Source organism: Felis catus, chromosome X (genome assembly GCF_018350175.1).
Source record: "Felis catus isolate Fca126 chromosome X, F.catus_Fca126_mat1.0, whole genome shotgun sequence".
NCBI lineage: Eukaryota > Metazoa > Chordata > Mammalia > Carnivora > Felidae > Felis > Felis catus.
In genome coordinates, this window is record NC_058386.1 from 13,105,563 (window position 1) to 13,119,932 (window position 14,370).

The window sequence follows — 14,370 nt, forward strand, 5'->3', positions numbered from 1 at the left end:
TCTGCTTTATGCCTCCTCCCTCTCGCTTAACTAACTACCTAACAAAAAGTCATGTGTGACTGGTGGCTGTCATACTGGGCAGTGCAGATTATAGAACATTTCCATCATTTCCATCATTGCATTGCAGAAAGTTCTATTGGATAGCACTTATTTTAAAACAAATGAATAATGATTTTAAAAAATATGATCATCTCCTTGTCACTCCCTAAAAAAAAAAATGTTTTTTAAGACCTGGCTATCTACAGTTAATGAAAATCATGGCAAATGTCTCTCGTGCATGCATATGCCCCCAAATAACGGAAGCACTCTTTTTTTTAAAAAAGTTTTTTACTATATTCTTTTTAAGTAGGCTCCAAGCCCGAGGTGAGGCCTGAACCCACAACCCTGAGGTCAAGAGTCACATGATCTACCGACTGAGCCAGCCAGGTGCCCCTATGTTATTTTTTACAAGACAAAATGAAAATCACCAGCAACAACTCATGGGAATCTCTATCCTAACAACACTGACTTGACTTACCAGACTTGACTGCAACAGTCTATGTGTGGTTCTTTGACAAATAAAAGGCTTATCATAATCATTTGTCAAAGATTCCTGGTTCCTAATAAATTCCCAATGTAAGAAAACATATATTCCAAGGCACCAGGACAAGATATATGATGCCTCATATATCCCACCTTTTATGCTACCCCAGGGGCAGCCGTTAAACCATTTCTTCTCCATTAATAGAAAGAGGTGGTTGGAATTTAAAAAAAACCTTTTTTTTGATGGCATACTGAGGATTCCCAGCCTACATGAGTTCCCACAATACTTTAGATCAAAATCCATTCTGTGTGGAACAAGCATGTTTTAAAACAGGTTGCCAGGCACACAGTTTTCTCCAAAGCATTGTTACTGCTACACTTACTTCCTTTTCAGAGAGCCCCTGGAAGCCATAAAATATAAGAGCAATGGAATGAAAACTTGGTATGCTGTGAATGACTTTTGCATTGAATAGTAAATGGTGGACTACAAGCCAGGCAGGGCATTAAAAGCACAGTAGTCTCTAGTACTAGGAACTCCATTCCTGGCTGGCACCCGTACCATCAGCACTGCAGTGAACCACCATCAATAAAAGAGCACCTTTCAATCAACATTTAAGCCCTAAGGGAAGGTGTACTCAAATGTGGTTTATTCACAGTACTTTACCAAAAAAAGTCTCAAGGTATGGAGTTGGTGACAAACAATGCGGGGCGGGGAAGGGGGCGCTGTTTTAAAAGGTGTTTTAAAAACTGCTTAAAAAGAATCATTTTTTTCCAGGTCACTTTTCCTTGAAATGTAATAAAGGGGAAAATGTAGCCTCTTGATATCAGTAGCCGGAAAGGATGTAGACCCTGAGATTTAGGAGTAGGCTTGGAAAAAAGTACCCCGTAGGTAGCAAACCCAGAAGTCAAATCCATAGCACCTGCTCTATGCATCCACATTGTCCCCAAAGAAACAATCTATTTGCACCTGTCCCCTCTAAGGTATTTCTAGCTGGACTAAGAATCAAAGTGACATTAGACAGATTAATAGGGGAAAATTGAAGAGGCAAAAGTTTCTCTTGAGCCTGCAGGGTCTTGATCGCCTTCAGCTCAAAAACAGTCCATGTGCCAGGGGCGCCTGGCTGGTTCAATCGTTTAAGCGACGGACTTCAGCTCTGGACTTGATGTCACCGTTTGTGAGTTTGAGCCCCACATTGGGCTCTCTGCTGTCTGCACAGAGCCCGCCTCGGATCCTCTGTCCCCCCTCTCTCTGTGCCTCTCCCACACTTGCTCTCTTTCTCTCTCTCTCTCTCTCTCTCAAAAATAAACACTTAATGTGGTGCCTGGGTGGCTCAGTCAGTTAAGCATCCAACTTCGGCTCAGGTCATGATTTCATGATTGGTGAGTTTGAGCCCCGATTGGTAAACTCGAGCCCTGCTCGGAGCTCCACAGTCTCTCTCCCCGTCTCTCTGTCCCTCACTCATTCTCGTGCTCTCTCTCTCTCACACACACACAAATAAATAAATGAAAATTTTAATAAATAGATTTAATTTATAAATAAATAAATAAATAAATAAATAAATAAATAAATAAATAAATAAATAAACATTAGGCAAAAAATAGTCCATGTGCCAAAGTGGCATATTTTGAGGGAACTTGTCCCAAACCCCTTCAAACTTGAAATAATCTTTATGCCAAAGTGGCCCATCTTGCGGTGGCCTGCCCTTGGCTCCTACACACCGTATATTGTAAGAATGGCCCTTGGCCACACTAACCGTGCAGCCCGAAATTAAAAAAAAATATAGGCAAAACGATTCCAAGTTTAAAATAGTGCTAGAAAATGTACACCGGAGAGGCCACACCCACCTCCAATGCCCCACCACCGGTCAGCAATGATTTTCCTCCAACTAGCATCCTAACAGGATACAGATTGGCAGGATACAGACTCACCTCTCACTAAGCGGTTTAGGAATGTATATCAAGAGCCACAAAAGTGGTGTGAGCTGAAGCAAAAGCATTGAAATCTTCTGGGGAGATGGAGGGACTGCAAGCTGTTCCCTAAGGATTTGTGTGCATTTTATTCTAGAAGTCGAGAAGCCACTGCGAGTTTTAAACTCCAAAATAAGGTAGGAAGATGGACTGAAAAGAGGAAAGCTGGAGGTAGAGACACCAGGTAGGAAGCGTTGTAGTAGGACAGCAGGACAGCAGAACTAAGGTAAAATTAATAATTCTCATTTAGGGGCACCTAGCTAGCTCAGTCGGTAGAATGTGTGACTCTTGATCTCGGGGTTTGTGAGCTCAAGCCCCATGTTGGGCATAGAGCTTACTTAAAAAAAAAAAAAATCCCATTTAATTTCCCACCATAGACCAGACACTGTGTTAAGTGCTTTACATTTAGCCTGGGTGGCTCAGTCGGTTCAGCGTCCGACTTCTGCTGAGGTCATGATCAGTGGCATTCGAGACCTGCATCGAGCTCTGTGCTGACAGCTCAGACCTTGGGGCCTGTTTCAGATTCTGTGTCTCCCTCTCGCTCTCTGCCCCTCCCCCACTCTCTCTCTCTCTCTCTCTCTCTCTCTCTCTGTCTCTCAAAAATAAATAAACATTAAAAAAAAAAAAAGAGGAGGGTCCTGCTTGCCGGGGAACTCAGGAACTTGGCTTTCAGAATGTTTTATCCGTTACTAACTGATAATGCCAGTTTCACTTGGTGCAGGCTGTACGTACAAGCAATGTGATTTACGGTGAATGCTTGCTTTCCTTCTGAGAGTCTGGAATGTGAGTGGCTACTAGGTAGAGAATGCCTATGTGACCAGCCCCAATAAAAACCCTAAACTCTGAGTCTCAAATGGGCATAAACACCACACACATTGCTGCAGGGGGAAGGTGAGCTCTGTGTGACCTTTCACGGGAGGGAGAGGGCACAGGAAACCTACAAATCGATTTCTCCAGACTCCACTTATATCTTTTCCTCTTACTGATCCAGCTGTGCAAACTTACTCTGTCACTGTAGTGAATTTCAACCATGAGTACAACTGTATTCAGATTTCCTTCTAGTGAATCATGAAACTTGTGGGTTGTCTTGGGGCTAAAACAAAGACTTTGAGTTTGATATTGCATGTACTTTTGAGTAGCTTATAAAAACTTGGAAAGGGGCACCTGGATGGCTCAGTCGATTAACCTTCCAACTCTTGATTTCGGCTCAGGTCATGATCTCACAATTCGTGAGTTCGAGTCCCACATGGGGCTCTGCACTGACCGTGTGGAGCCTTCTTGGGATTCTGTCTCCCTTTCTCTCTGCCCCTTCGCTGACTGCTCTCTATCTCTCTCAAAATAAATAAAAATCAAACTTAAATTTAAGAAACCTGAGAAAACACTATCCTACAGCTGTTATGCCTCTTGAACAAAAGACTCCAAGTTGAAAACCAGGTGGAACTGGTCCTCATAACTGCTGCCACTCTACAGATAACAGAGTGGCCCAAAAGTTAGCACACTAGCTCTAGATCCCCAAATAATATTCTCACTGCAACTTCCTAGGCACTAAAAGAGAACTCTTCTCCACAGGGCAGAATGCAGAGGTTATAGCTCAGGTGTACGAGCACAAAGCCAAAAATTTTTTTACATTCTGGGCTTTAAAGATGTCAGCTGCACATGTGCCATGTAATTACATACCGTCAGCCAATTTCTGGGAAAGGAAGTCATTATTCCAGTGTTCATATTCCTTGTTATGGTTGTTTATGGTTGATTACAGTCGGTAATCTTGTTTGACAGAAATACAGTCCCAACTCAGCTCACATTAGAGCCTGGCCGTCAAAGCAGCTGTCTGCTTTTCAATGTTCACTGACACCATGGAGCTGGGCAGAGAGAAGTTGAAGTTGAAGGTTCCTCTGGAATCCTGGTGTCTGTCACTGGGTTAATTCACTGGTGCCATTCTTAGTCAGAAAACCCCCTTAGGTGTCAGAATTAGACTACACTGTATCCATCCTCCCGTGCTACCTAGAATTGTTACTTTAGCAAACAAGGTTGTACTAAACAACCTCGTCTGCTGGGGAGCCAGGGAGGTAAAGATAAATAAGATGCTCGCCGCCCTTAAGAAATGCACTGGTTGGGGAGCCTGGGCGGCTCAGTCGGTTAAGGGACTAACTCTTGATTTCGGCTCAGGTCATGGTCTCGCAGTCCATGAGTTCGAGTCCCACACTGGGCTCTGCACTGACAGTGCGGAGGCTGCTTGAGATTCTCTCTCCCTCTTTCTCTGCCCCTACCCTGCACTCTCTCTCTCTCTCTCAAAACAAACAAATAAACTAAAAGAGAGAGAGAGAAACGTACCGATTTATGGCTGATATGTAGGAATTGTCTGACTACCATGGAAGCACGCTGGTCAGCTGTAATTCCAACACCAGCATCAGAGTTATACTAAGAAGTCTTTCTCAGAAACTGCTGGTAAGCTTTACTCAGAGACCACCATCCCCCATGTGGGAATTGGCAGGCCATCCAACACATAGGTGGGCAGTCCCCACAAATTAGGTAGCATTTATTTCTAGCCACTGCTTGCAAACAACCAGTTTTGCGTGAATTATTTCTCTCAGCCATGTAACTTCCTCCACTGTCACTCTCCTTTTACATGTGGGCACCTGAAATAATGGAGACTATAAAGTGGCTGAGAAGGGTCACAGCGCACACGTGACATGGGACCACACTGGCATTTCCAATCTGCTACATAAGCCACGCGGTGTCAGAACACAGGACGCTCTCTCCACACACGATCTCACACGGAACCATATCACATGAGCCTGATCAAGTGCAGCTGCTCAGCTGGAGCAGGGAAGCTTCTGCCCCCTCAGCCTGCTCCTCGCAGCAGCCCAGATCCAGCTCCACAGGGCACAGTTTGAAAACCAGTGCGCCGGCTCCAGAGTATGAGGAATGATCATCAAGTCAGTAAGACACCCAACATGGAAATACGTAAAGCTGTTCCCATTTCAAAATGTGAGTAAAAGAAATGATAGAGGGCCGTGAGCTTCTCCTAGTAGGTGATGTCCCAAAGAAGCAGGCTTGGGTAACACGGGCACACACACACCCATCGGACACTGATCCTGGCACTCTAAACTGCAGCATCACGAGGGTTATTTGCCACGATGAGGGTCAGTGACAGTAATCTTCTAAACAACACATATCCAGCTACTGTGGTACTAACTCTACCTAACCGCTCTCTGATTCTGGCCAGCTCCATAAAGTCACTGTATCCAATATTCTTGCATGAGAAGGAGTGAAGATATGAATTCTCCCCAAACTAATATTTACATGTAAAGAAATTTTCATGAAAATCCCTAAGGTATTTTTTTTTATTTGAACCTCATTTTCAAAATCATTGTATAATTCATCTGGAAGAATGGCAAAATATATTTTTTGAAATGTTAAAGAATAACGGGTGTAGGGTAGATAAAGGCTTGATTTACAATAATGCTATGATAATGAAGAGGGTGGTAAGGGTTCAGAAATAAGAGATGAAATCATCAGTGGAACAGAAATCCCTGCAACAAATCTGAACTACTCAGCTTACTAAACGTGGGGGTGGGGTGCAGATACTACCTTAAGTAATACACCAATAATAAAGTACATATAGATTATAGATTTAAACTATAAAATTGAAAGCATAAGAATACCAGTGGAAAACAAATGGGCCATTTTTTATGTAATATTTTTGATAGGGAAAGGAAGATTTTAGGCATGATACTAAAGGCAGAATCCATAAAAGTTAAAGATTTGATTACATAAATTTTAAAAATATGTAAGTAAGGGCACCTGGCTGGCTCAGTCAGTAGAGCATGTGATTCTTGATCTCAAGGTTATAAGTTCCAGCCCTATGCTGGGTGTAGAGCTTACTGAAAAATAAAATCTTTTTTTTTTTTTTTTTTTTTTTTTTTAAATTTTGAGAGAGGAAGAGAGCCCATGCACAAGCATGTGAGCAGGGGAGGGGTAGAGAGAGCGACAGAGAGAGAGAGAGAGAGAAAGAGAGAGAATTCTAAGCAGGTTCCATGCTGTCAGCACAGAGCCTAACATGAGGCTCAATCCCATGAACCATGACATCATGATCTGACCAAAAATCAAGAGTCAGACGCTTAACCAACTGAGCCACCCAGGCACCCCGAAAAATAGGATCTTAAAAAAAACACACACACACAAATAAAGACTATATAAAGTCCTAACTGAAAACTCTCTAGGGAAAATGAAAACTACCATTAACAATTTAAAAGTCAAACAAACCCGCTTTGAAAAAATATTTGCAACCTAAGAAAGGATTAATGTCCTTTATATATAATGAGTTTACCAATCAGTAAGAAAAAGGATATAATAGCAAAAGGAAAAAATAGAGCAGAGGGTATGAACAGGCTATTCCTAAAAAAGCAAATAAACACAAAACATTTTTATGTATTCATTAATCAAAGAGTCAACACAAGAAAATCCCATTTTTCACTTATCAAAATGACACAAATTTCTAAAATAATACCCAGCATCAGCATGATTTGGAAAGCTGACATGCTACCATTGTAGATGTGAAGAAATCATTTTCATTCAGAGAAAAAAATTATGATCGTTAAGAAAGAAAAAATTACTCGTCACTTTTTAAAAAATCCTGTAATGATATTAAATTTCATGAGAAACCTAAAAAAAAAAAAAGACGAAGAAGCCCAAGACATTGGTAAGCACAGTTTGGGATGGGGCTAGGAGTAGTAAGCTGGTTACCTAGGAGACAGTTTGCAGCCCTCTTGCAGGTAGGTATGCAGGTTCCCAGTTGCCGCAAGTAATAGTCCCAGGTATGGAGGGGAAGGCTTCATCGGCCTAGAAGAAAACTCAGGATGGAATTGGACACCAACAAAATAGGGGTGATCTGAAATGAGAATAATCATGATGCAATTGAAGCAGAAAAACACGAAAGCTGCTTTCAAGGTCTTATCTTTTCACAAGAAAACACATCAAACAGTGAGACAATTAACCTGCTATCATTGCCAGTGACTTTCATGAGTCATCTTCACAGCAGAATTTCACACGGCAAAACACATCTCACTTAATAAGAGATCTGGCATTTTATCTGTGCAAGGTGCTAGCATGAGCAAAATCAAGCCAAACTTTTGAATGATGAATCCTGCTTGCCCAAAGTCCGCTTGCTTTTTGAAGGCACTTCATAGACTTACCTTGGCTCCATTTCAATGGAATCCCTCTCGCTCTAGGCTAATTGTAGGTCATTCTGTCTCTTAGCTGGCTTCAGGCCATTTCCTACAAGGTCTTTACTGTTCCCAAGGGAAGAGTGGGGGCGGGGGGGGGGGGGAGGGAATGCAGCAAGTACTTGCGGGTATTAATCAGAGATGGCACCATGAAACTGAACTGACACTCCTACTTTAGCCTATGCCAACTTATCTCCTGTGACTATGAGACTCAGAGTGATAAAAGGATGGCCTTTCAACATGTTAATGGTGGTAACGGCTCAAGGTGGTAAGAGGTCAAGATATTTTTATTTTCTTCCTTATACTTTTCCCTATCATGTGAAACTTTTCCATGAGCATATGTTCCTTACATCATGGGGGGGGGGGTGGAGGGGAAGTTAAGCGATTTTCATATCAAGGGTTGTCAAATCTCCTACACGAACAATTCAAGTTCTCTTAGATGTAATAGGAAGAGAAAAGTAGCTTTACCAGCTACTTTTAAATACACGAATCTTGTTTTAGAATGGAAAAAATTAAATGGGCAACATTTCCAAATCTCGGTAGAAATTGTACAGAATTGCAAATTCCTTCCCCTATCAGAATTCTCAAAAACTATGTTTTTTCCCCCGATTAGGAAGCAGTTCCTAATCAAGCAACTCTCTAGAAATCCAGCAACCCTCTTATCCCATAATCACTAGAGTACAGAACATGGTCAGTGCTATATTCCCTACTTTAAAAATTATTTTAACTTGGGCAACTGGGTGGCTCAGTCAGTTGAGCACCTGACGTTGGCTCAGGTCATGATCTCACAGCACTTGAGTTCAAGCCGCACATCAGGCTCTGTGCTGACAGCTTGGAGCTTGGAGCCTGCTTCAGATTATGTGTCTCCCTCTCTGCACATCCCCTGCTCGCACTCTCTCTCTCTCTCAAAACAAAATAAATAAACATTAAAAATAATTTTTAATTATTTTAATTGCTATATATATCAAACCGAAGATGCCAGAATATGTTTTATAGGGGGAAGTAAATATAACTTTAAAGCTTTCAACAAGATGCTTTATCAAATGAACTAAAATTCTAGTATGGAAATCTGAGATGCCTGGGTGGCTCAGTCAGTTAAGCGTCCGACTTCAGCTCAGGTCGTGATCTCATGGTCCATGAGTTTGAGCCCCACATCAGGCTATGTGCTGACAGCTCAGAGCCTGGACCCTGCTTGGGATTCTGTGTCTCCCTCTCTCTGTGACTTTCCCCTGCTCATGCTCTGTCGCGTTCTCTCTCAAAAATAAATAAACATTAGGAGCACCTGGGTGGCTCAGTCGGCTCAGGTCATGATCTCACAGTTCGTGAGTTTGAGCCCTGCATCGGGCTCTGCACTGACAGCTTGGAGCCTGGAGCCTGCTTTAGATTCTGTGACTCCCTTTCTCTCTGCCTCTCTGCCTCTCTCTCTCTCTCTCTCTCTCTCTCTCTCTCTCTCTCAATCAATCAATAAACAAACATTAAAAAAATTTTTTAATGAAAAATAAATAAAAATCTAGTATGGAATTCAAAATCACAAATCTCCATCACTTACCACCAGAGACCCAAAGTTACAACAGTGAGGAATGATGATGGAACAGAAATGCCCAGTCTTGTAAGGTTATCATTTAAAGCTTTGCTATACAACATGGCAGCTCCCAGCCACATGTGGCTATTTAAATTCATTCAAATTAATTGAGCACATCTCAAATGTTCAATAGCCACACATGGCTAGTGGCTACCATACTGAACAGGGCAGAATAGGCCACCATGGCAGCAAGTTTAATTAGACAGCTCTGAGTCCAGAAAAATCCAGTGTAGAAATCCTCTACATCACATCTAGGAAGAAGCCTCCTTGAATTACAGGGACATTCAGGTAAGAAAGCTTGGTGAGGAGAATGCTACCTTCTCCCAGGAATGTGTCCCCTCAAGAAAAGAAGAAACCATCCATTCTTAGAAAAGAAACTAAGCAATGTAGCTTTAAATTTAATATGCAATGACTCTTACAGCACAGCATGTAGGGATGTCTTTGAAAGAAGCAGACAGTAATTGTGCTTTTTGTACAACTACACACAGAAGCCAAGCAATGAGTCTGTCATAGTCAGGGACAAAATATTTGAATGAATGGACCACTGTTCTGAATCACTTTCTCCAAAAAAAAAAAAAAAAAAAAAAATCCCATATGCCAAAATGAGGAAAGAACCTAAAAAGTTTTTATTTTCATGATGCTCTATATCAGTCAGGTAAAATATCTGTTAAATAGTGCTCTTAATTGCTTTGAATCACATTCTGACGTTATACTAATCTCAAGCTTTGTTTTTCCTTTTAGAACCCCTTTAGGAATGTTCAGATTCATGGATATGATTCTAAGGGGTAGCTAAGATCAGAATCTTTGGGGGAATTTTCCTTAATAAGATAAATTTCTTTGCAATCAACTTTTAAAAACTGCAGGATTTCACAGCGTCTCTCATTTCCTTTCCAACACGCACGAGATTTGCAAGTATCAACGGGAATCTAAATCCAGGCGATAAAAGAGGCATCTAAGAATTTGCTGACAATAATGAGAGCCAGGAGAATTAAAAGAAAGTACGTACTTGAATGAAGTAAACAAATAGTTATCTGCTTAAGAAATTCTCTGCCCTCTCACATGCCAGAAAGATTTAAGAGACTTCAACCCCAAAGAGTGATCCACCCTATAAAAATTCTAAATGATAGGCATTTCCATCAGAAAGACTACAGGAAACGCATCCCCATACCCTAATTCAAAACTTCAGGCACGGACTGATAATCTTAAGTGGAATGTCCAATGAAAACAAGAGGAACAATAAAATCCACAGAGGTGGTCACAGGCCGTGGTTGGGCTCCAGCCGTGCCTGTGACTAGCTGGATGGCCCTGGGCAAGTTATTTATCCTCTCTGCACTCCAATCTCCTTCTCTGAAAAGTGGGAATAACATCACCTGCCTTGTCACTTAAATAAGGCACGCAGAGTCCCTAGCAAGGGGTGGAGTGAGAAGCATCTAGTGAGTGTGCATGCAGTGTCCACTGCTTTCCCTCTTTGAGGTCCAGGTAACATGTTACTGTATTCAAAGAAGCCTTCGACAACTTTAATTCTCCTCCCTGCCCAGGACTCCTGAAATACCTGAACAGATTAGAGACAGAAAAGGAAAGGGAGAGAGAGAAGGAATTTGAAATAGAGGAATGTGACGTGGGCTAAGATGGTGAAAGAAGTAGGACATTTAGAAGAGTAAGTAGTCCCGAATATTTGTAGCCTAAAGTAGATAGGTTGGGGGGCGCCTGGGCAGCTCAGTCGGTTGAGCGACCGACTTCAGCTCAGGTCATGATCTCACGGTTTGTGAGCTCGAGCCCCGAGTCGGGCTCTGTGCTGACAGCTGGGAGCCTGGAGCCTGCTTCGGAGTCTGTGTCTCCCTCGCTCTCTGCCCCTCCCCCACTCATGCTCTGTCTCGCTCTGTCTCTCTCTGTCTCAGAAATAAACATAAAAAAAATTTTTTTTAAGTTGATAGGTTGAAACGATAGGTTCTAGAATGTCATGTTACCATTTTCAGAGTATCCTGTACAAACTAAGCATTTGATAAATGAGACTGGTTTATCCAACAAATTAGTGTCACACGCACTGCACAGTCACAGCCCTGTCCTCGGTAGGAGGTGTTGCAGAGGGAAGAGCCTGGAGGCGGGGAGAAGCTTTAGGTCCACTCTGGGTTGGAGTCACCACGCACTGGGCCCAGGGTGGGAGGGATGGGAATGAAATCCCAAACTCGGTCTTCCTTTCTCGAGACGCAATCTACAGGACTTGATAGCTGATTACAAGTTGGGAGTATAAAAGGGAAGAAAAACTAAATGCATCCAATTTTAAGCCTGATAGTCTAGGACAGTGGTTCCCAATCAGGGCGAGTGTGTCCCTCAGGGACATTTGGCAATGTCTGCAGATGGTTCGGGGTGTTGCAACTTTCGGAGGTGAGGATGATACTACTGGCATCCAGTGGGTAGAGGCCAGGGATGCTGCCACATGTCATAGAGTGCACAGGATGGCCCCCACCACAAAGAATGTCCCACTCCCAATGTCAATGGTGGCAAGGGAGAGAAACACTGGACAAGGAGATTGATGATAACAGAAATAGTCGGGAGGAAGAACTAGTTTGGAAGCATGTAAAGTTAATTTTAAATAAGTTGAATTAGAAGTCCTAGGAGAATACCCAGATAGATAAACAGGTCAAGCAGGCAACTGAACATGTTAGGTTCAAGTTAGTTAAATGAAGTATATACGTATGAGTCCCGAACAGGGGTTGGCAAACATTTCTGTAAAGTAAGGTAGTAAGTAATCTTAGAGAAAGAGTAGGGATCAGCTGTAAGCATGGGCTTACCATATCTTTGCAGCTCTGAATGAGAACACTGTCCTCTGTCTCATCATTAAGGGGGTATGGTTTGTGCCTATGCTCTCGAGGGTGTCCCAGGCCACACACAAACAACTTCTTCAGTGATCTCCCGCAACGAAAGTCTAATCCCTCTGTGCTGTTTGGTCTTACTAAGAACTTCCGTGGATACAGCGACTAGTGTTCAAAAGTCAAATGACTGGCCCACACTTGACCACAGACAGCAATGTAGAAAGGCAGCTATAGAGGAATATAGAAAGGAGGGTACAACGAGGCGCCCACGTCCCAAACACAACAGAAGTCAACACCAGTCACCAGTAGTGAGGAGGGCGCTGGGTCATTCTTCCTCAAAGGAGGAAGAAAGCAAAGTGTTACTCAATTAACAAGCTGCCTGCCTTTCCCAGAGCAACTAACCTAGAGGCTAGCAACGGGAGAAGGCCCAGAAAGGGGGCAGGGATGGTAAGGAAGCATACTGCTAGTGGAACTGGTAGACTCAGAACAATGTATCATTTTAGGGTAGATTCAGACTACTGGGCCCCAAAATGATTAGGACTACACATGGTCTGTTTTCTCATGTAATTTATATTTAGTCATATTATTTATGCTTAGTTGTGTATTTATTTCCAAGGAGAGGGGAAAAGAAGGACAGCAAAGAAAATAAATCTCAACTTATATCTTCACATACAACATCAAATTGTATCTTCCTTTATAACAACAAATACACATTAGTTTACCATGAGAATTTTCAAAAACAAAAAGCCCACTTACTTGCCAGTTCAATGATTTCCATCCTCTCCCCATCGACATCCTGACCTACAAAACTTAAGTCCTTCTGCTCAAACTGACTGATCAGGCTTGGGTTCACCTGGAAAAACAAGAAATTAAGTGTCTTTGGGCAGAAGTATCAGCTTATGAAAATGTCCATCCATTTCAGTGATGCTCTTAACTAGTAGCTCATTTCTATACCCAGCTCCCAAAGCCTATTTTTAAACTCATGATGAACCTGAGAAACAGGCTAATCACAGCCCCTAAATCTGAGAAGCCCACCTTCTGTCGCTCAAAGACGAGATTCAAAAAGGACTGTGATGCAGATTTCTGACTTGGAGCCTTGAGATTAGCTATTTATAGCTGTCACCATATTTGCTTCTTCGAGTTATGTGTAATTAAGTATCTCTCCTCAAATCACAAATCTGCTTGAGGATTAAAACTATCTTATTTCCCTTGAGACTCACCCCAATGCTTTCTCTACGTATAGTTACATAAAAACTCTAAGGAGAAGCTTGGAGCAATTTTTCTGCTAGAATATTGGTTACAGATGACAGGTTGATGACCTGGCGCACACAGCCCCTTTCCTCGTTCATCTCATCCCTAGTCCTTCCCGAAACTTTTCAGCCTCTCCACGGAAAGCACTTGCTCACCTAAAATCAAAGTGGGCTCCCACCTATCGTCCTCAATCTTAACCCCATAGGCTTTTATGTTATTTTTCTAACATTAGGTTAGTTTTCATAATTTGTAATTATTTTTCCTTTTTCTAACAGCTTTATTGACATATAATTCACATACCATACAATTCACCCACTAAAAGTGTACAATTCAATGATTTTTAACATATTCACAGAGGATTTCAGCTATGACCACAATTGATTCAAGAATATACCTTATCCCCTCTAACCATCATCCCCTAATACCCTCATCACCTCCCCACCAGCCCTAGGCAACCACTGATCCATATTGTCTCTTTAGATTTGTCATGTTAATGGAACCATACAGTATGTAGTCTTTTGTGACTGGCTTCTTGGCTTCTTTCCTTAGCATAACATTTTTAGATTCGTCTAGGTAGTAGCATGCATCAATATTTCATTTCTTTTCATTGTCAAATAATTCCATTGTATGGATATACCACATCTTATATATCCATTCATCAGTTGGTGGATATTGGTTGTTCCTTTTTTTTTTTTTTAACCTCTTATGGATAATGCTGCTTTGAGCATTTGAGCATTTGTATATGAGTTGTGTGCATGTATGTTTTCATTTCTCTTGGGTTATATATCTAAGGATGGAATTACCGGGTCATATGGTAACTCTGCATTTAACTTTTTGAGGAACTGCCTGATGATTTTCCAAAGTGGCTGCACCATTTTACATTCCTACCAACAGTGTATCCTCACCACCACTTGTTATTATCCATCTTTTTTGACTATAGCCATACCTAGTGGTATTTCTTTGTGGTTTTGATTTGCACTTCCCTGATGATTAATGATGTTGAACATCT

The 14,370-nt window shown here is 41.9% G+C and overlaps 1 protein-coding gene across 5 annotated transcripts in view; it reads right to left on the reverse strand.

Moving 5' to 3' along the window:
- CTPS2 (CTP synthase 2) overlaps window positions 1-14,370 on the reverse strand; it is a 103,809-nt gene that overhangs the window by 4,937 nt on the left and 84,502 nt on the right. For all 5 annotated transcript variants that reach the window (XM_045050320.1, XM_045050322.1, XM_045050321.1 and 2 more), the window contains 2 exons: window positions 12,867-12,963; window positions 7,237-7,381 (listed from right to left, as the gene is read on the reverse strand). In XM_045050320.1, coding sequence (XP_044906255.1) covers window positions 7,237-7,381; window positions 12,867-12,963 — 242 coding nt within the window. The remainder of the gene's footprint in view (window positions 1-7,236; window positions 7,382-12,866; window positions 12,964-14,370) is intronic.